This window comes from Nannospalax galili, unplaced genomic scaffold (assembly GCF_000622305.1).
Source record: "Nannospalax galili isolate Female #2095 unplaced genomic scaffold, S.galili_v1.0 scaffold1536, whole genome shotgun sequence".
Lineage (NCBI taxonomy): Eukaryota > Metazoa > Chordata > Mammalia > Rodentia > Spalacidae > Nannospalax > Nannospalax galili.
In genome coordinates, this window is record NW_008337295.1 from 298941 (window position 1) to 321598 (window position 22658).

A 22658-nucleotide genomic window follows, 5' to 3' on the forward strand; every position below is an offset into this window, starting at 1 on the left:
AGACTTTAAGCTTTGCTCTTTGAAAATCACACTAACACTTAAGTATGGGACAGTATTTATTACCTGGGCTTACAGTTAGCTGAAAACAATGAAGCTTGTTTGGATCAGGAAAATGCACTTTACAGGTACCTGCAAAAGAAACAGCAATTAGGAAGGTCTGCACAGAGGTCATTTGCAGTGCTGATTCATAGGTAAGCAGAGCCCCTCTAAGTTCAACTTTTAAATGGTCACTAAAGAGTTTTTTATTAATTAGAGAATTATGCTATTTACATGAAATGAAATCTCCCTCAAAGATATTAACATATATGGGTAAAGGCTACCTAAACACGGAAAAATCAGGAAAGGAACCAGGTCAAACGTCTGCTCTGTTCAAACTGGTCTGTACCAGTTAGACATTCACATAGACATGCATGCCCACTGTGGAGAAGGGAACTTTGAAAGAAGTGTGTTGCCTAAGAGTTAGCTCACACCTAGAGCTCACCATGATATTTAAATATATATTAAGTTAGAAATTTATAATAAAAAATATATATACTTATAGCCTAACTGGTAACTTAGCTTGCTCTTTTGGTGAAATGATGCTTTGCTGACTCAAGTGGCAATGTTCCGGGCTAAAGGGGCCTTATCAGGACAAGTTCTCCAGAGAGAACTACTACCCGTAGTACAGGCAAGGGAAGCTGGCTATCACCCATATTTGCCTCCTTCACACAAAAGGACACAAAAGGATGACACCCTATGAATCTGAAAATATCCAGAAAACTCTCTTATATTTATATAACTCAGAGGACACTATAAAGAATTCCTTAGTTTATCTACTAACTTTATTGTTTATAGGTTCCACTTAAGTTTTATACTGATAAAATTTTCAACAAACAGCCTTAGAGATCATAGTCCAGTATTCTTGACTATGATGGATGAGACAAGATGGCCCAGAGACATCGGTGACTAGTCTAAGATCACAAGCTGCACAGAAAAGCAAGGCTAACTCCCAGAGTCACGATGAATTCAGGATCTACTATTCATCCTGTTTCATTCTGGTGTGTAATGAGCATGTTAGACACAAAACACTGAGAATAACACAGGATGGTTGGCTGGATTTCTTTTTCACAGTGAAAGAAAATTCAGTAAGAAGCAGTTTCAGGAATATACTACCATATTCCTTTTTTTTTTTGGTCTTTCTGAGACAGGGTCTTCCTGTAGCCCCAGCTGGCCTGGGTGGAACTTGCTATGTAGACCAGGCTGGCCTTGAACTCACAGAGATCGCCTGCCTCTGCCTCCCAAGTGCTGGCACTAAAGGCATGTGCCCGGCAACTACCATATTCTTTAGAAATAAACTCAAGACGAGAGTTCAAAACTTTCTGCAAAAATCACACACTTAGAACCATAAACACTGAAAACAGACTTCATTTCCCTTTTTTACCTTTTTGAAATTCCCAAGAAAATGTTTTAAACTAATAATAAACCAAATTGAGAAAAAAAAATTTTCAGTTAGCCAACAAAATAGTTTCATGGCAGCTTCAGACTTTGCTCTCGAATGGTCCCTCCCCCTACCTCCTCTTTCCTCTCCTCCCCCTCTACCTTCTAGCTGGTTCCCTTTCTTCCCCCATCAGTCCCCAGCTCTGCCCTCCTTTTACATGGGGCCCAGTCCCTCTCTGTGTCCACCTCCCTAAGACCTCTCCCTCTCCTCCCATGACCCCTTTAGTCCTGTGACCCACAGACACACATCTACAGACACCCATACAGAGAGGTAAACACACACTTGTGCATAACTTTAAATTTAGGAGAGAGACCGTGATACTCGTCTTTCTGAGTCTGGCTTATTTCTCTTGAAGATTTCCAGGGGCATCCATTTTTCTGCAATCGCCACGGTTTCACTTTTCTTTACTGCTGCGTACAATTCCACTGTGTACATGGACATTTTCTTCATCCACTCACTTGTGGATGGGCATCTAGGCTGGTTCCATTTCTTGGCTACTGCTAATAGTACAGTTATAAGCAATGATGTGCAAGGATCTCATGATGTGTTCACTTAGTCTTTTGGGCATGTGCCTGAAAGCTGGGTCAGAGGGAGTTCTATTTTCAGTTTTGAAGAGCCTTCATATGGAGTGTCATAGTGACTAACAAGTTTACATTCCCACAGCAGTGAACAGGCTTCCTCTTTCCTCACAGCTTCTAGCATTTTTTATGGCACATGCCTTTAATCCCAGCACCCAGGAGGCAGAGGCAAGCGGATCTCTGTGAGTTCAAGACCAGCCTGGTCTACATAGTGAGTTCCAGGCCAGCTGGGGCTACAGGGAGACCCTGTCTCAAAAAGACGAAAAAAAAAAAAAATTTTAGCGCCAGGTGTGGTGATGCATGCCTTGTAGTCCCACACTTGGGAGGTAGAGGCAGGTGGATTTCTGTGAGTTTGAGGCCATGCCAGGCCTTCCCTAGACCATTTTAAAGCACATCATTTTACTTCCGAATACCTCTGTAGACAGAAATATACTTCCCTACCTACTTTTTCCCTTCAGTACCTAGGATTCAAACCAGGGCAGCATGTGTGCTGGGCAAGTACTCTACTACTGGCCATACTCTCAGTCTCAACTTTTTAACAGACTCCTGAGACAAAACCTTCAGTTTAGAATGGAAGAAAACTTTGAGGTCAATCCACAGAATTTCAAGATATTCTGGCAGACCCTCAGAAGAAGCATGTTTTCTATGAAAACCTACTTTCCTCCCATAGAAATGTTAAACATCAAAAACCATCCAACAAACAGCTTGCTGCGCCCTCACATTCATTTCATAACCACTCAAGGCTTGCAAGCCGCCATTCTCTTTACAGTAGGTAGTGGTGGGAATGAGCCTTCTAGCCACATAAGACGGGACTCCACATCAAAGCCCAAATCCTCTGCAACATTCACCCAAACAGAAGGCCCCAATTACAAAAGATGTTACCCATATTAACAGGCACCCTTAGCCTTGGAACTACTTTTAAACCAAATATTAGGATAAAAAGTTTAACAAATGGTAAAATGGTCAAAGTTTTTAGATTTTCATATATAAATCAAACATAAATATAAAAGATTTAGGAGAAGATTAACAATAGAAAAAAAAGAAATCTGATACATACTGTAAAGTGCACTTTTGAGTGAGGATGACATGGTGCGGCCCATGCGTCTTAGGCAGGAGAAAATAAGCAAGTGAGGACACTTGTGGACACAGGGCCGTGTAGCTGCCTTCCTCAATGAAAATGGTGGGGCCTACAAAGAGACCCTTTCTCAAAAAGACAAAAAAAAAAAAAAACCCACAAAAACAAAACAAAAAAATTTTGTGCACAAAATTAAAATTCATTCTTAATATAATGAAAAATAGGCTTTTTGCTATGCAAAGTTATTAAAACATACAGTAAGATTTCTTCATGCCATTACTTTATAGCACTAATTTTTTACTGGGGATGCTATACTTACAAGGCAAATTAGCTTCAAGTTCTGCAACCTCTGTAGAAACAAAGAGACTGTGGTTAATAGTAATCTTCATAGCATCACCAATCCTAAATGAGCAAATTTCCTCTACATCAAAGAAGAAAAAAGTGCAGTGGATGAACCAAAACCTGGTCTAGAATTTAACAAAGCCATTTAGCTGTCTTCAGATATATAAGTTGACATGCAGAGTACCAACAAATCAACCAAAAATGTCTTGAAAATTCACTTTAATACCAACGACAATCTAAAAATAACAGCAAATGCCTTTAGGTTAACAGTGATTGCAATACTTTTGAAAACAATTCCTCCAAGTAACAGACCTACTCTTTTCAAAATCTGATTTGTGTGTGTGTGTGTGTGTGTGTGAGAGAGAGAGAGAGAGAGAGAGAGAGAGAGAGAGAGAGAGACGTCTTTTTCCAAATATGCCTTCAAATTACCTCCTTGTAACTTACATTTCTTGGCCCTGGTCCTCTCCCTGAGGACTCAGACCACCCAGTTCATATCCTCCCAGTATCTCATTGCGTGTTCAAGCCCAGCACCCTTCTCAGGACAAGGCTGTAGCACCCTCCCTACCACCTTATCCTCCAAGATCTGATCTAACAAACTATGCCCAATCTCACCACTTCTATTCAACACAGCACTAGGATAGTAAGAACAATCAGACAAGAAGTGCATCTAAGTAAAAAAAACTTATGCCTCCTTACAGAAGACATGACATTACATACAGAAGGCCCTGAAGACCGACCCCAACAAGCAAGGAACAAGTATTAAATCTAATAAACTTAATAAAATTGCAGAACACAAAACCAACACACAAAAACCAGTCTGTTTCTACACACTAATAATGAGTTATTAAAAAAGAAAACAAATACCAGGTGTGGTGGCACATGCATGTAATACCAGCACCAAGGATGCAGAGGCTGGAGGAACATGGGGGGTGTGGGGGTGGAGCTGAACTATAGCTCAGGGTACAGCATTTACCTAGTATGCAAGAGGCGCCTAGGTTCTGTTCCCAGAACTGCCCAGAAAGACAGAACGAAACTGAGAAAGCAATTCCATTTACAACAGCATCAAAAATAATATATTTAGGAATAAATTAACTACAGACAGAATTACACTAAAACTGCAAAACACTGATGACAGAAACTAAAGACCCAAGCAAATGGAAAGCCACCCATGGGCAAGGATAGAAGAATGTATCATAGAGCACCCATGCCACCCAGAGCACTTACAGATACAGAAATTATAAACAATGATCCCACAACCCCTCTTCTGGGTATACACTCAGAGAGAGGAAACCCTCTGTACTCACTACAGCTATCTTCCATGATAGCCAAGACAGACAGCACAAGTATGGCCGGATAGTAAGTATGTGTAAGGAACATCATATTCAACATTAACAAAGATGAACCTGCCACTTATGACAACGTGGGTAGACCCAAGGACATTAAGCTAAGTGAAATGGGCCTAAGAGAAAGAAAGAACTTGTGTTCTTTCTGAATATATAGAAACAGAACAATAGTGAAAAGGATTGGGAAATGTCAGTCAGAGGATTAGTTAGGGCAAATTCAGAGCTCTAATCATATAAAGGAAATGATCTATGAACTCACTTGATTTGTAATTTTACTATGTAGATATTATATAACTGTATACATTAAATAATAATTAATCACAAATAAAAATGCTATGGTAGGGGTGTATGAGAGGACACCCTGCAATGAATTGGTCAGCAGAGTAGACTGGGCCTCTGGCAGGAAGTAGCGGCTCTGGGTCTTTGGCTCCACTGACTCTCTGTAGCTTGGGAGAAGGATGCCTCGGAGCTGCTTTAAAGAGTGTGCTCGATAGGGTCAGTGTCACCTTGACACAGCTGGGTTGAGGGAGCCTCAATTGGGGAATTGCCTCCATTGGACTGGCCCGTGGCCATGTCTGTGGGGCCTCTTGATTATTGAATGATATAGGAGGGCCTAACCCACTGTGGGTGGTGCTACCCCTGGGCCGGTGGGCCTATGCTGCCTAAGAAAGCAGGTTGAGGGGGGACCAGAGGAGGAAGCCAGTAAGCATCGTTCCTCCATGCCTGTGCTTCAGCTCCTGCCTCCAGGTTCCTGCCGTTAGTTCCTACTTTGGGATCCCTCAGTGTTGAACTGTGACCAGGGTGTAAGCTGAATAAACCCTTTCCTCCCCAAGTTGGTATTGGTCAGAGTATTTTGTCACAGCAATGAAGAACAAACCAGAATAAAGAGTAAGTACTAAGATAGGAAAGGCCAGAAGCCAGAAGGCATCAGTGTCTGCGGAGCAGTGGGCAGTGAGGTAGAATAGTGACAGGGGATTCCTCAACAATGTTTTCGAGTTTTGCCTTAAGTAAGCAACAGGAGAAAGGGCAGAGAGGAGGGCATGTGATCTCTGCACTGGGCGGCAAGCATCAGTCCAAGTCAAGGAAGAATTAAGCCAGCGAGCACTGCAGATCTGACTCCACTGACTCTCTGTAGAGACTCTCTGTAGTCCTGGCAAGCAAAACAACAGAAATGCAAGAGGAAAATGGAAAGCAGAGCAGGAAAAGGGAACAGATTCCGGGCCAAAATGGCATGCAGCCAACAGGAGGGGAAGTGGGGAAGGTAAACTGAGGCTCAGGTGTCGGAGACCCAGAGGCCCTGGGTATCGGGTGTGTGTGAGATGATTGAGCTCTGGATGGACAGCAGACGGCTCAGGACCTCTGCAAGCTCAGGGGCCCAGCAAAGTTGAAGGAGCAGCAGAGGAGATAGGGCAAGGGAATTGTCTACACTCCTTCACGGCTCCAGGATACCACAGACGATATCTACTAGAGATGTTCTCATGCTGAGAAAATGAAGAAATTTGACACCCGGCGTGGGCCTGGCATGAAGAGGCAGGCCACTAGACCATCCCCTTGCTGGGGTTGGAAAAGCAACATGTTCCATCACTGAACACAAGCCTTGAGTCCATCCTCTCTTGGCGCTACCGAGTGAGACCCTGTCTCAACCATACAAACAAAACAAAACTCACGTAAGTGCTGGATCTGTAATATCAGCACTCAGGAGGTTGAAGCAGAATGATGTTCAGGGCCAGCCTGGGTTTTAATGAGACCCTGTCTCAAACAAAAAAAACCCAGAATAATGGTAAATCTGTGAGAGGTGCACTGCCATCCTGCTCAGGACTGCAGTGACCTTGAGTGCTCACTCTCTCCAAGGTTACCCTTGCCCTTCCTGGAGGCAGGTAGGCAGAAGGCTAAGGAAGACAGCACATGAATTGTTCACGCTGATCATTTATTAAGTATCACCCATTAAAGTAAACTGTTTCTGTTTTGTTTTGGAGACAGGGTCTCTATGTAGTACTGGCTGTGTTAGAACTCCCACTGTAGACCGGGCTGGCCTCAAAGAGAGATCTGCCTGGCCCTGCCTCCCAGGGCTGGGACTATAGGCATGCACTACCATGCCCAGTCCTAAACTATGTTTTTGAAGCAAATACATCTTCTATTCTACTGTCATTCAGATTTATTTAACAATAGCTTAAAATGTACCCATGGGGATATGACTGTCAAGTACAGCAAATGACTTAGCAGAAACAAAATGTTCAAGAGGACAGCCCAGTGCCAAGGGATGAAGAGGTAAGATCTGGGCATACAGACAGGCAAGGCATAGCTCACACAGTGTGAATGGGACAAGAGAGAGAGAGAGCTAAGTGGACATCTAGACCAATGTTCCAACTCCTCCTCTATAGAAATAGTGCTATGGTGTCTTGGGGATGAAGGACCTTCCTCACATCAATCACATGGACAGTGTTTTGCTAATGTGGTTCTGTTGGAATCATAAAGATTTAACGATAAGACAGAGCCACTTTAAGTGAAAGAATCAATGATTTTGGTAAGTTTTGGAGCTGTGTATCTTATAACCACAACTCAGTAGGCGCAGAGCTTCTAAAACTCAAGATGCCCTAGGCTCACACCAGTAACTAAGAATCCTGCGGTGTCTTTTGCAAGGGCACTAATCCCATTCATGAGAACTCTCCCAAAGGTCCCACCTCCTAACACCATGACCCAGGTAATTGGGTTTCAATGCACGCTGAAGGACACAATCATTCAGACCACAGTACCAGGTGCAAGACACCGCTCCAACCACTGACGATGAAACTATGTTCAAATAGCATTACACACATGTATCAATTTAAGTTCTGCTCCTGTGAAATGTAAAAAAAAACCCTCATGTTACAGCCAAGAATTCAAATTCTGATAGTTTTCTTGCATTTTCATGTTCTGTGCAACTCAAGAAAGGAAGACAAGGGCTGGGGAAGCCACACAGCTGTTGATGAGCCCAGGAGCCCATCGGCTCTCCCCCCAGCCATCAGAGCAGGTAAGGAACAGAGTCCTGGGAACATAGAACTTCAAAAAGGACGCCAGTGTTTTAATCTAGCGTAGAATAGAAAACACTTAGTCAAACCTGCACAGAGCTCCTCTCAGGGAGTTGTCAAATGTGACATGTTCAACCCTTCAAACGATGGCAAACATTCACTAATTCACTAAGATCAGCAATTGCTGTCTTGGAGTCAACACAAAAGAGAAGATAGCCAGAGAAGCAAGCCAGCTGCATGACAAGTCTGTAGGCGTCTAAGCAAAGCAACATAACTAGCACCTGACAAGCACTGCCCTCCCCACAAAGTAACAGAAACTGGCAAGAGCTTTAAACTGCGAAAGGCTTGCCTTTGCCAAGATAACCATGCCTCTCCTGCTAGGCAGCCCAGAATTTCTAGGAGGCACTTGGTACACCTTGCATAATTCAGTGGCTACATAACTTCCTTCTGAGAAATTAGACTGTCTTCCTTTCTAAGAATCAAACCAGAGTCCACTTAAAGCTTGACTACACTCAGATTACAAAATCCACCCAGTTACCACAACAGCCCCCACACTTCATACACTCACCTCCCCTAGCCCTGGGTAGCTCACAACACTGGGCTTCAGCTGTTTCCTCCCCATCTGCCACACATCTGCATTCTCTTCATGGGTGGGAGCTGTATAGTTTGCCCGTCTACTCCAGTACCTGGCACTAGGCTGGGCACACAAAGTACTTGGGAAACGTGAGACAAGTAAGCAATTGCACTTGCCTACACATGGCAGGGCCCCTGCTGTTGAGTGTCTTGAGCTATCTCCTCACATGTGACTGACAAGGTTTCCAAAGGTGCTATGGCTTAAATTGTTGTCACTTTTTCCACATACACTGATGCTAAGCCCTAATGTAATAGTAAAGTAAGTAATGGTAGAGCCCCCATGATGAGATTATAGTGTCCTTAGTAAAAGACCAGTCTCCCTGGCACCCCATTCCCTCATCAACTGAGGACATGAGGAGACAGCCATTTGTTTATAAGCCAGAAAGCCCTCACTAGGAATGTGACTTTAACATCAAGTCAGCTTCTATAACCACAAGAAATGAATGCCTGTGGCTCATGCTCCCTTGCTGGGCTAATGTTCTAGATTTTAAAAACTGTGATACATAGCATGTAATCCCTGCTGCTAAATGCTTTGACAACCGTGGCAATGTGGCAAGCCAAACCCTGATCCACTCACCACACATTATGGTGGGAGACTAGTGCAGAAAACAGATTTGGAGGTGCTCTCTTCCCTCCTGGAGCCACACTGGAATGGGGCATGTGGCAGACAGTGAGGGGCCCAACCTCATATGGACACACCAGTCCTCACACAGTGAGATGCCTGGCCTGGAGTACAGCAAAGAGGGCACCCAGACGTTCCTGTTCTGCAGGATGAGCTCTGAGCATGCAGTGCCACCCATCACGGCCCTTGCTGGCTTGTCACAAGGCAAAGTTAAGAGGCTCCTGGGGGTGTGAAGTTGCATGGTCAAAAACTATACTCAACCCTTTCTAGTTCTTTCCAGACCCACCCTGAATGAGCTCAGTTCTAAAACTTCCATGTTTAAAAAGACTAATATAGGTGAAGGTTCCTGGAGGGCACCCCCATCTTCTGGGGTAACAAGCAGTTATGTAGCACTAATGAATTTACTGAAGGTAAGAGGGCATGTGAGAGATCAGGAAACAGGCACTCAAATGTTAACCACCAATGTCAGACTTCAGGCAGATAAGGAAGCAGTTGATTCTCCCCTGAGGACAAAGTGCTCTGAGAGTTCTAACAGGGTACACAGGGACCCACAGGGCTGAATACTGCCACCCACAAGGGTAACCTAATCAGGCCCTAGACAAGGAACGTACATTCTCTCTCTGAAGGCGCAGATCCTGAGAGTTAGGCCTGACAGTACCCAAAAACACAGATGGTTTGTATCCCTAGGAAGCTCTGCTGAAAGCATCACACAAGCTCCAGTCAGAGGGTAACTGGATCTGCTAGTAAAAGGGCAGTGTGGTGACGCATCAGTCTCTCCACTGGTCATCCAAGGCAACTGTGTCTAGGCCCTGGAGTATACTAGGAAGTTAATTCTAGATCCCTCACCACACCGAGAACAAGACAAGGACTTTAGCTGGGCACTGACTTCTGACCTTCCCTCGAGCACAAGTTCCAATCTCCCTTCCTGTCCACTCAGTCCTGTAGCCAGAGTCACATTCAGATCAGCAAGGCAGTGGACCAATTACAAACACCTACTTATTCATAATTCTGCTCTTTGACAATTTCATGTATGTGCATATATGTGCGTAATGCATCTCGAAGCCTCTCCCACATTCCCTGGTACCCCTCCTACCCCTACCAGCATCCCTTCTTCCCTACAAATCTGGTTCCCATATCCATGACTTTTTGCAACTGTGTGACCATGGGTTTGGAACCATCCACTGGAGCACAGCAGGCATACCAGTGGGTACACAAGTAGAAACTATGCTCCCCTTCTCATTAGCTGTTCAGCAGGACATGTCAGGGCCCCAGATGCCCTCTCAGTGGGGCTGTGGGCATGTGGCCTTGGCATTCGGCCTATTTTAAGACTCTGTGGCTGCGCAGGCTCCCACCCTAGGCCACACACCTTCCAGGACAACCACTTGTGACTAGAAACAGAGCAGGAAGGCCTGCACATCTTGCCAGTCTGGTGACAGCTCTAAGAACTGAGTTTGCCCCACAGCAGGGGCAATAATGGGGCGTTCTCCTCAAAGTATGATCACCCCTTTGCCCTCCTGCTTCCCTCACTTCCCTCCACAGTACTGTCCCAATGTACTTACATGACAAGCTCCCTGCCTCCCCTTTCTAGGAATGCAGTCTTTGGTATTAAGTCCTACACACAACCACACAATTTCCTATAATTTGTCCATCCTCGTTAATGACATCTTCACAAGAGCTCAAGTCATGGCCCAGCTGAAACTCAGACTCAAAGTCCCTAAAGGGGTCTCTCCGGCTGCCTTGCCAGCTACCTAATAGAATGGAATCCAAGTTCTCCACAGTAGTGCCCCCAGTAGCATAAATTGCCAGAGGATTGAAGGCTATCACATCCACACTGCCCAAAGGGCCAGCAAGCTACCCAAAGGACAAGCTAAACAAAGTAGCTTCCTAGGTGTACACCAAGAGGCCGCAGCCATCTGAGCATCCTTCACACAGTTTACAGTCTCCTCTCAGGCGGGCCTTATCCAGCTTCCACCCCAAGTCCCAAACTACCCATCAGCCAGTCGAGCCAGCCCTAAAACAGCTGGAGCTGGCAGGCCTAGAAGAATGTACACGAGCTATACTGCCATCAAGTGTAAGTGGCATGGGTCCTAGAAACCACACTGCAGGTACAAAGATGAAAATGGCGATTCAGCATCACCCTTGGTGGTCTCCCAAAGTCAAAGGACCTCTGCTGGTCACTACAGCCAGCCACAGGCATCTGCCCCCCAGGCGCAGCAGAGTGGTGTATGAGAGGACTTAGTAGGCTCCTCTTGGCTCCAAGAGACCCTGGGGTCATTTGAAAGCTCCCAGGTGAGTCCCTGGGCACAGCAGAGGTAGAGACTGTGAGCCTGCTAGGACTCTCCTTCCTGTGGACTTGAATTTATGTTCATTTGGCTGCTTGCTGAGTCTGCTCCCCTAGAGCCTGCTTCACCCCAGGATGTGGGTCTGGCCAATCTGTTGCAACAAGGGCAGGTTTGTTAACCTCTGAGTCTCAGCCTCTTCAACTGCAGAAGGAAGCACTTAGCAAGGCTTTAAAAGTGAAACAAAAATCACCCCAGAAGTGCTTGCTGTGGTTTGACCTAGAACACCTACTATGGTCTGAAGGTATCCAAAACTCATCTTAAAACCTAACCCCCAATGTGGTAGTAAGAGGTAGAGTCTTGGAGGCAGTGAATAAGTCATGAATCCATCCTGAATGGACTAGGGCTGTTTTAAGTTCTTGTCTCCTTTCCCTTCCTTCTGGAAGGACCAGTATCCCTCTCTTCCTAGGACATGGCAATCAGGCCTCATCTTGGAAGCAAAATGCAATCCTCACCAGATACCAATCTTGCTTTTTTTCTGTGGTGCTGAGGATAGAACCCAGGGTCTGGTGTGAGTTAGACAAGTGCTCTATCACTGAGCCACATCCTCAGTCCAATCCTACTATCTTAATCTTGGACTCCCAGACCCCATACCACGAGAAAAGAATTCCTATTGTTTACAAATTATTCAATCTGTGATATTCTGTTAAACCAATACAGAGTAAGATGGAGTGCCTACCCTCTGGCCTGGTCCTCAGTGCTCATAATCAAAGCTGTTATTACCATGGCAGTGGCTTACAAAGATCACCTTCTACTGCTCTTTCTTCAGCTAAAGCCCAAAGTCTTCTTCACTGCAATAAAATACTCTGCCCAGATCCTATAACCGTTCCCCTGCTCCTCTGCTTGGCTCTGGGCCACCTCCACAGATGGAACTCGAGGCTCAAGTCTGAAAAAGGAACTCAAATGCTATTGGGCTCACCCAAGTGGGGTGCTCCAGCCCTTACTCCACCACAAGGCCCACAATCTAGGTTCTCCTGGACCTGTAGGCAAGAACATGACATAAACAACACTCACTTTTAAACAATCATCCATCAGCTTGCCAAGGTTTAAGCTAAGATTTAGGGACAGAAAAAGCACAAGGAAGAGATCCTGCTAAACCTCCAGAAACCTGCTGCACCAACCCTTGCTGTCAATCTTTGGGCTTCCACATGTGCACATACATGTGCTAACACACACACAAACACACACTAAATAAGAAGAAAGTCTTTATCAAACATAGCTTTGCTTTACTAACATGGGCAGTGGGAATGACTAAGATCCTAGGACACTATGTATAATCATAATTCTGTGAATTCCAACAACAGAATTATAATATATATATAGCATCATATAACAGTTCACGTAGTGTGGTATATGTACTTCTGTGAAGACACTTAGTTTTGCATAGTACTTCTTAGGCTTTGTCCTATATGAAACAGGCAAGGGTCCTAAGAGATGACTTTTGCCAGGCTGGACAACTACCTCTGTGCTTCCCACAGGAGAGGAGAAGACACAGGAAAATAATAGCAGCTGCCTCAATCAGGCCTGCCAACTCCTACTGCCTTACGCCTTCCATAGCACCGCACAATGGCAGACCCAGTGAAGAATATTCCTGGCACATCAACAACAGTTACAATTCCATCTCCTTGGCATTGCAATCCCATATACACTGCACAGTAAAAGTCCTTTCCTTGTAGGTGACAATTATACTTTAAAATTGTTTCAAACAGGTATTTCCATTCAGCAACAGGCAGCTTTCCATTCCCTAAGAGCCTCCAAGCAAGCTTCATTTTGTTACAGATTATAAAACCTGCTCCCTTGGAAAATGATTACCTTTAACAAGTAACTTGTCTCTCACAGAGACCCTCCGAGTGGAGTCAGATGCGGAAGCTGATGTCCGGGAGCCTTTAAGACCGTCATCCCGCTTCAGTTTGCTTGCCAGCGTTAGCATTACTGCCACCTTTCCTCTGGAAGACAGGCAGAAGCACAGTTAGGTCCCTGGACATGACTAGACACTGCAGACATGCACACCTTTTCATTTTTGATTTCTCTAGAACATCCCTACACAGTAACAAAACTGGGGTCCTTCACAATGAACGTGAGTAAGCAGCATGTAATTCTTCGTAAGTTTAACTGGCTGAAGTATGAATTAAACATTTAAGAAGGCAGTCACTTCACACTCACTGGGAAGAGTAGATAGGCATAGGACTCTGGGATTTCATCAAGCGGTCTGGGGGCCTCCATAGCTTCTCAATCAGCATTCATTCCCTATCCCCACTGGCTCCAAATGGGTTCACTGTACACTGGAAAGTCTGTCCTTCCTGTAGCAGGGGACCCACGTGTGGCCTCAAGCTCCCAGGATCAGCAGGAGTCTCCAGGGCAAAGGGACATCTGATGCTTTGCTTTCCTTCTTCCTTAAACATAAGTGTGCAGAGCCTTCAAAGGATCCTGTGTTTAATATACTTTTTTTTGCAATATCAACATGAAGAGTAAATCATAATACCCCAAACGAGTCTTCTCCACTGGTACTTTGAGCCCATGTCTATTTTGGGTTCTCCTGCTGCAAACTCCATAGGAGTGAGCACAAAAACCAAACTTAGATGACACTCCTGCCTGCCTGCATGAAGGATGAAGAGACGCAAACCCCTACCTATATTAGAAGACATCATTTGAATTTTCTAAGAGCAGCTTTAGAGTTACAGAAGTGTGAGGCAGAAGGAACAGTCGTCTCCTATGCACTGTGGCCCCCATGCCCACTGTCAGTACCCTCTACCTAGGGTTTACTTTGTTTCAAAGGATGAACCTGCGCAGGCACAAGATTATGACCCAGAGTGCGGCCTACATTACAGAGTCACCAGGTCAAACAGGCACCATGACCCTCGGGAGCCTGCCTTGTTTCTACTACAAGCTTTCATTAGCAGATACTTCTCAGACTCGACACCCTCAGAGAGGGGATAAAAGGTAGGATAACACCTCGATTTTTCCATAATTTCCTCTCGTTTTTTATTTATTTTTATTTTTTATGTTTTTCAGACAGGGTCTCCCTGTAGCCCCATGCTGTTCTAGAACTCGCTATGTAGACCAGGCTGGCCTCAAACTCACAAAGATCCGCCCTGCCTCTGCCTCTTGAGTGCTGGGACTAAAGTCGTATGCCACAACAGCTGGCTCCTCTCTGGTTTTAATATTTCTTTTTCAATACCATTGTGATAATTTTCATGCAAAAATGATCTAAAATTTCTAGGTGAAGAGCCTGACCTAAGAACAGAACTTCTAGTTTGAGGCTAAGACCCTGAAACCCAAAATACGAGCACACTCCTTTTCACTGACATTTTAGCTGGTCTTCTGCAGTTTCTCGTGCCACCTTCTGTGTACCCCAAAGATGGTCACCTGTAACATCAGTCTTTGGGAGGCTGAGGCAGGAGAATTGCCAGTCGGAGGCGAGCCTGGGCTACAGAGGGAGACCATGTCTCAAAGAGCAAAATAAAAAATACCAAAACTCCCAAAGCAACACTTGTCTAAATTTGTGAAACTAGTGTACTGTATATGTTACGTGCATAAGTTCACAAAACTGAAAATCTGGGAAGGATTTCTGTCCCCCACATGCCTAGTCTTATTTTACCATGTGGACCCTGGACAGCAGGCCCAGAGAAGCAATCACCACAAAAGCCTAGTTTTCCTTTAAGGGATGTGTTCTAAATGTGGTTATGGTATTGGGTATACAAAGACCTACTGATCAATCACATACTTTAAATATGGGCAGCTCAATCAGGCATCAATAAAGTTGACAAACATGAGGAGACATCACCAGCTGCTTCCTTAGTCCACTCAGCTGTGTTTTCCTCAGGGGCACCTATGTGGAGGCATGGCTCTACTATGAACATGTTCATCTTCGAGACTTCATCTCGGGCACAGGAGCTATGGTGCAGCTACTAAGTCACTTCACCCATGGAAGCTTCAGCCCACAAGCTACGAAAATAGCACAACACCAAGCTGTGGTCTCCTGCTCCAACCTCCACCTGACCTTGTCAGGATTCCCTCAAAAAGGCTCACACAAAAGAGTCTGCCACCCCAGTCACTGTGTCCATACCTAAGCACGTCAGTCCTACCGGTCCACCAGGGTTGCCTGACAATAGTACAAGCGTGCCTATCACCTAGGAATCAGCCAGGAGCACCAGAAACTCCACGAGGAGCATCACGTTGTCACTCTTTGGCTGACCTCAGTAATACAAACGGGGTGAGAACTGAGAACTGAAAGCAGTGTGTGGAGTTCAGCAGGCAGTCCCCCAGTAGTCACAGTAGAGAACTTCATGGAAAATCGGGCCAGGACACAAGCGGCTCCAAACCCAGCTCCCGAAGATCTGCACTCAAGTTGCTGCTCCAGAGACCTGGCAAGAGCGAGCACTCAGAGATCCGCTCTCCAGTGCTGTGGTCTGAGGTCTGTGTGCAATGCTTTCACCCTCACCTACGCCTAGCTCCTGTGCGTGCAGAGGATGGATGCCCCATACTCTTGTCTACTGAAGGAAGGGATTCTGGCAGGAAGCTTAACACATTCAATGACTGTGCAGGATATTAAAACAAAACAAAGCACTGTTTTGTCTTCTAGAGAAGAAAACACAAAACTTGCTTTCCAATATTCTAAGATGTAAGAATATAGTGTCCATTTATTTTTCTAGTATCATTTTCAAATGCCACACGGGGGACACACCAAAGTCCCAATTTGGAAATGTTTCTATGATTGGAAAATTAAATCTACACAAAGGGACCCAAGAAAAATCATTATCATTCAAACAAACGGTCCACAGGGTATTGGACTACCCGCAGATGCCTCGGAATTTTCTTTTCCCTCCTCAACATGCCCCACCTCTGGAAAATCTACTGAAAGGAAACTTGCCTTTTCTCGAAAATGACACTGTAACTAAGGCAGTATTTTGGGAACAGATCTGTTGTTCTGAACAGCAAGCTTAGTCTCTAGATTCCACAAGTTGCAATTGGCCCAGTTAGTTCCTCCTCTGGGTGGGACCTGCTTTCAGGCCATCCAAAGAGGATGCCTGTGTGTTATTCACCAGCCCCATCACCGAGTCATGTTTACTCAGCATTCCTGGGTTGCGGTGGTGCAATCAGGCCATGTCACCTGTGCGGGGCCAGGGAGGCAGCTCAAGGTGAGGCCACCTCCGCATGCACAGATCCTGCCATAGAGAAGTCCCGACGCAAGCAGGAGAGACAGACTGTGGTCACTGGGGACACTGGACTTCCCCGGTCAGGGAGCCAGACCAGGACAACCCATTGTCCACACCCCACGACTGTGTGCATGACAGTGCCCCAGGGTCTCCCCCGCTTGCCAGTCTGGCTTGGTTGACCACCTTGGGAACTCAGCTTTGACCTCGGGTCAGGGGTCCCGAAGGCCCCCATCACTGCCCCCGAGTCTCTCCCACTCCGGGCGTCCCCGCCTTCGGCCCTCCATGCTGCACAAGCCGACCCGCGGCCTCTCATTTCTGGAAGTTTCGGTCCAACCTGGGATGGCCTCTTCCTCCTCACCCCCCATTCTGCAGGCGCCTTCTCAGGCCGCCCCTACCCTCGGGTCTCCGTAGCGCGCGCGGGGCGGGCCCGAAGCCTCGGGGAGGGCGGCGGCGACCGAGAAACGGAGTCCGGGCGGGGAGGCCACGCCGCGGAGCCGCTCGGGACCCCGGACGGCAGCCGTCTAGTTCACCGTTCCTTCCCCGCGCCGGGCCCCGCTTCGGCCAGCGCCGTGACCTTGCCGGGGGTCCGCTGGGCCCGGTCCTCCGGGCTCCGCTCGTCAGCCGCCGACCGTCGGCCCCATAGCCGCGGCCAGAGGCCTCCCCCGTCCCGGCCTTCGCGGCCGTGCTCACCTGCACACCCCGAGTCAGGCGAGGCGGGCCGGCGCCCAACACCATGCCCGGCCGGCGGCGGCGGCAGCGAGAGACGCGACCCTCACAGCCGCACCGGCTCCCGGCGGCCGGACCGGAAGTATCGGGGCGGGGCCTGCGCGGCGGCCGCAGCGGGCGCTTTAAAAAAAAAATTCAAAGCAGTGGAGAACTTTATTGGCAGCCTGACGCGCAGACAGTGGCGTGCACGGCGGGGCTGGGAGACCGTCTCTCATTGGCGGAGAGCCCGGCGTGGGGGCGGGCATAGAGTCCGCGACTCTCGCTGATTGGTCACGGGTGGCGGAGGGCGGTTCCTCCAGGAGATTTCCGGAGCGTGTGCGCTAGCGCCGCAGCTGGCCGGGCGTTTCTGCCTCTTTGGAGTCGTTGGGCGCTCTGCAGGCTCCGGAGTCCCCGAGACGCAGCTGTAGCGGTTCCCCAGGGCGCCAGGCCGGATCTGACCTCCTCGGTGCCTGGACCGCCCTAGGTGTCCAGCACAGTGCTGAATGCAAACTGTCGGACTTGCTGCAGTTCAGGGGTTAGTATGATGGGGCAGTCAGGTGCAACGTGCACCCCGGGCCTGCAGGGTGTGGATGCACCCCTTCCTGCTCCCCAGCTTATCTTTTTGAAAATATTTAATTTAAAAAAATTGTATGTGTATGAGCGTATTGCCTGCATGTGTGTGCAATGCCCAAGGAGGTCAGAAGACGGTCTCAGATCCCCTGCAAGAACAGCCACTGAGCCATCTCTCCAGCCCCATCACATTTTATATACTAACAGTACAAAATTCAATTATGTAAGAGCTTCTCCAGGAAAATCATTTTCTTTATATTTGTATTTTTTAAATTATTTACGTGTATGAGTGTATTGTCTGCATGTATGTAAGGATGCCTGTGTCATGCAGTGTCATGCAGTGAGACAAGGGTATGGAATTCCCCTGGAACTGGAGTTACAGATGATTGTTAGCCACCATTTGGGTGCTGGGAATCGAACCCAGGTCCTCTGCAAAAGCAGCTGGTGTTCTTAACTGGTGAGCTCCAGCCCCTCGACTTTGTTTTTTGGGTTTTTTTTTTTTTTTAATCTTTTTTTTGTCTTTTTGAGACAGGGTCTCCCTGTAGACACAGCTGGCCTTGATTCACTGTGGAAACCAGGCTGGCCTTGAACTCACAGAGATCCATCAGCCTCTGCCTCCTGAGTGCTGGGACTAAAGGCGTGTGCCATGCCCAGCTAGGGCTTCTCTTTTTATAACTAGAGAGATGGCAGTTAAGAGCACTGGCTGGGCTTGCAGAGGTTCTGTTCAGCACTCACATGGTGACTAATAACCATCAGTAACCCCAGTTCCAGGGGATTTGATGCCCTCTTCTGACCTCCGAGGGCATTGCATGCAGGTGGTGCACCTACATACATGCAGGTAAAATACTCAGACACATAAAATAAAAAAATTTTTCTTTTGTCTTTTTGAGACAGGGTCTCCCAGTAGCCCCGGCTAACTTGGAACTCACTATGTAGACCAGGCTGTCCTCAAACTCACAGAAATCCGATTGCCTCGCCTCCCCAGTGCTGGGATTAAAGGTGTATGTACTACCACTCCCAGCTATAAAATAAAAAATTTTTAAAAATATAAAGTCTGCTTCAGGATTCAGAATGTAGCTCAGTGGTAGAGAACTTGCTCAGCATTTGTGAGGCCCTGGGGTTCTATGTGCAGCGATAAAAAGAATGTTTCAGTTGTTCTACTTGTAGTCTGTATGTGTCTCTAAAGAAACAGAACTGGTAGAATGAAGATAGATGGATGATAGATGGATGGATGATAGATAGATGGATGATAGATGATAGATAGATGGATGATAGATGATAGATAGATGGATGATAGGTAGGTAGGTAGATAGATGGATGATAGATAGGTAGGTAGATAGATAATTTATCAGATTAGCTCACAGGATAAAGTCCGAGTAGTCCAACAATCGCTGCACCACACCGGAGAGGCTGAGAATCCGGTAGTCGCTTAGTCTGCGAGGCTGGGTAGCTCAGCAGTCCCAATCTGGCGCCGAAGGCCTGACAAAGTCCAAGAGATCTGCTAGTCCCCAGTCTACGTGGAATCTGAAGTTGGTCACAGCAGCAAGATGAACTCACCAGCGAGAGAGAAGGCAAGGGGCAAAAAGCAAGAGCTCCTTCTGCCAGGGCCTTGTTAACGGGCTGCCATCAGAGGGCAACACCCACATGTAGGGAGGGTCTTCCAGCTTCCGATGATCCCATCAAGAAGGTCGCTCTCATTTCAGGTAATCCCACCAGTCAGGCTGACACCCAGGACTGGATGTGTTCTGAGGACCTAACCTGATCAGCTCTGGGAACCTGAGGTCAGTGCCAGGAGGTGATCGGCTGCAGGCCTCTTGCCTGAATGTTGGCCGTTGTGGGCTGACCATGTCCTCCCAGGTACTTCCACAGAGCTGCCACAAACGGCCTCAGGCACATCGTTACAAAGCAGAGAATAAGAAGGGATTCCCTGCCGGTTTCACACTGTCTGCCAGGGACTCCCTGGGCTTAGGTATGTGTGTGGAAGGAGAGTTGCTGTGATCCTCCCAAAGGGCACTGTTACCAGCGGAGGGGAGGAAGACACCTGCCAAGGTTCTCTCCAAGGTTCTCCCCTTCGGCGTTCGCTCCCGAGAAGTTCAGCTCCAGGAACTTTGAGTTAGGGAGCAGGAGGGGAGATGTCCCTGTTAAGGTTTGAATGACCCTGTCTTCCTCTAAAACTCTGGTATTGGAGCCGGGCGTGGGTGCAGGCCTTTAGTCCCAGCACTTGGGAGTCAGAGGCAGGTGGATTGCTGTGAGTTCAAAGCCAGCCTTGTCTACATAGCAAGTTCCAAAAAGACCAAAAAATAAATTCTTGTATTGGAAATGACCCACAATGCAACAGTGTTGGGGACGTGAGACCTAGGAGGTGTTGAGGTCACTACCCTGGTGAACGAATTAATGCCACCATAAATGGGCATGCAGGACCTGATTTTCTTTTCTGTCATGTGGATATAGCAAGAGGGACCTCATCATGTCTGGGCACCTTGATCTTGGGCTTCCAAACTTTAACTGTGAGAAATAAGTTTCTGTTCTCTATGTAAACTACCAAGTCTGCGGGATTCTATGATACTTCACAAAGTGGACTGAAATCATCCTGTAGTGTTTCTGCCTAAGGAAAACATTCTGTCCCAGGGGACTCTCATAAGACTCAGGAAGTAAATGAAATTTACTAGCTCAAGAAGTTCCTAACATTTATGGGGCTCAGGAGGCTCCTGAAACTTACAAGATTTTCAAGGAGGACCCCAGGGGTTCATAACTATAAACAATTACTGAGGAGGGGAGACCCCAGTGGAGTCTATAAGCCTAAAAGTTATGCATGCGCTTTTCCGTGATGCAGCTGCCTTTAAATCACCCATACTTCTGTAAGTAACCCATCACCTGTGCTCATGTAAATATTCCCCCATTAAGGTTGCTAGTTTACTACCCTAGATTTGGGTAGAATTGTGGCATAAATAGACATTTGTTCATGACTTTCTCAGAAAAGTCACACAACAGTATTTTATCTTCAATGGGCCCTGCCTCTGCAGACAGCTGCAGGGCCTGTTCAGCATGGTCTAGGGTTCTGGGCACTCAAGCCTGGGATGGCCTGCTAGCTGACTAATAACAGCTTGGGTACCTGTTGGATTAGGGAAGGGTTCTGTGGGTTGCAAGAGTGACCTTGGCAGAAGTATTAGTGAGCTCAGTCTGCTATACCAAAAAAGCACATGTCTGGAGGGTTAAACAACAGATAATACTGTCCTTAGTCTGGAGACGGAAAGTCCTAGATGAAAGTCTATCAAGGAAAGGTTTGTTCTGAGGCCTCTTCTGGCTGTAGGCAGTCTGTAGCTGTATGCTCTCATGATCACGTTGTGATCAGGCAGGGAGTAAACCGGCATCTCTTGTTTAAGAACACTAACCTTGTTGCATCAGGGCTCCATACACCCTTGGAGCCTCATTTAACCTTAAAGTCTTTATCTCCACTTCAGCCACAGTGGGGATTAGGGCTGCCAGGTGAATTGAGGAACCACCATCTAGTTCATCACATCCAGTAAAGCACTGGAGGGGTGGGGCTGCTTCAGCCAGCCTCTCCACTCTTACCTCTGGTCTGTGCTGGAAATGGGTGTGCTCCAACACTCCCTCTATGCTGGGTGGACATGGCTTGCTCTGTTTCCTTGGGGATTGGCCCTGGGAGGTAGACCCTGCCATCTAAGGAATCTGCAGCAGAGTCAGGCCCACCAGCTTAGGGCTATACGTCTTCCCCCAGGACACACTATCCTGCTATAAGACCTAAGCAATGTTCCCAAAGCAACTCTTTGTTTCACAGATTGAGAAATAGCTCAAGATACACCACATGTAGAGCGATACAGGAAGTGTCCAACTCAGCCTACAGAAGCTACTCCTCACTGTTCTATGTCAGTCTAGATTATTCTAGGGCGTGTGTTCCAGTACTCAGAGAGTAAGGCCGAGGATACAGGAGAGCAGGTCTGGGTAGACACAGGTCCTGTATACCTGGGAAGTCTTCTGAACTCTCTTCCAATCCAAGTCAGTTACTGTATGATGAAGATCTTTGTGGGTTGAGGACTTTGAGGGGATAGCACAGATCAGGCCCAGACCCCACCCTCCAAAAGTATGAGCCTGTGGTGGAGGCTAGCTCTGTGTAAACCAGTCTGGTATGGCAGAGGGGTAAGGTAACAACTGTGACCCCTGAGATTAGAAAATATGTGGAGAGAACAGTCATGCTGATCACAATCCTCGCCTTAGAATCCAACTGGGAAGGGAAAGAAAGAGAGAAAAAAGTCTTAAATTGTACTGGTGCTTTCACTAGTTAAAAAAAGGGGAGACTGAAGCCGGGTGTACTGGTGCATGCCTTTAATCCCAGCACTTGGGGGCAGAGGCAGGCGGATCTCTGAGTTCAAGGCCAGCCTGGTCTACATAGTGAATTCCAGGCCAGCTGGGGCTATGGGGAGACCCTGACTCAAAAAGACCAAAAAAAAAGTCAGTGAGGTGGGAGACTGAACCCGGGTTCTCTGCAATAGCCCTGGCTGCTCTGGCAGAGGACCCAGGTTCAAATCCCAGCACCTACATGGAGGCTACGAACCATCCTTAATTCCAGTTCCAGGGGAATCCAAAGCCCTCTTTTAACCTCCACGGCATTGCACAACACAGGTGCACTCACATACATGCAGGCAATATACTCATACACAAAATAAAAATAATATTTTTAAAATCTCTCCAAACCCCATAGGGGTTTTCAATATTTGAGGACTGAGTCTCTCATCATGCACCTTAAAGTGAGAAAGGGCCCATTTTCACGAGGGCTGGAAGAGACTGGTCC

At 47.0% G+C, this 22658-nt stretch overlaps 1 protein-coding gene across 3 annotated transcripts in view; it reads right to left on the reverse strand.

Annotated features, from left to right (window-relative positions):
• Window positions 1-17399, reverse strand: part of Ube2f (ubiquitin conjugating enzyme E2 F (putative)) — a 59810-nt gene extending 42411 nt beyond the window's left edge. For 2 of the 3 annotated variants that reach the window (XM_008832480.3, XM_008832479.3), the window contains exons 1-4: window positions 17264-17399; window positions 13230-13363; window positions 3450-3479; window positions 64-129 (exon numbers count right to left, since the gene is read on the reverse strand). In XM_008832480.3, coding sequence (XP_008830702.1) covers window positions 64-129; window positions 3450-3479; window positions 13230-13347 — 214 coding nt within the window. In that variant the 5' untranslated portion in view covers window positions 13348-13363; window positions 17264-17399. The remainder of the gene's footprint in view (window positions 1-63; window positions 130-3449; window positions 3480-13229; window positions 13364-17263) is intronic. The other variant, XM_029563260.1, reaches the window with a different exon arrangement.
• Window positions 17400-22658: the final 5259 nt, after the last annotated feature.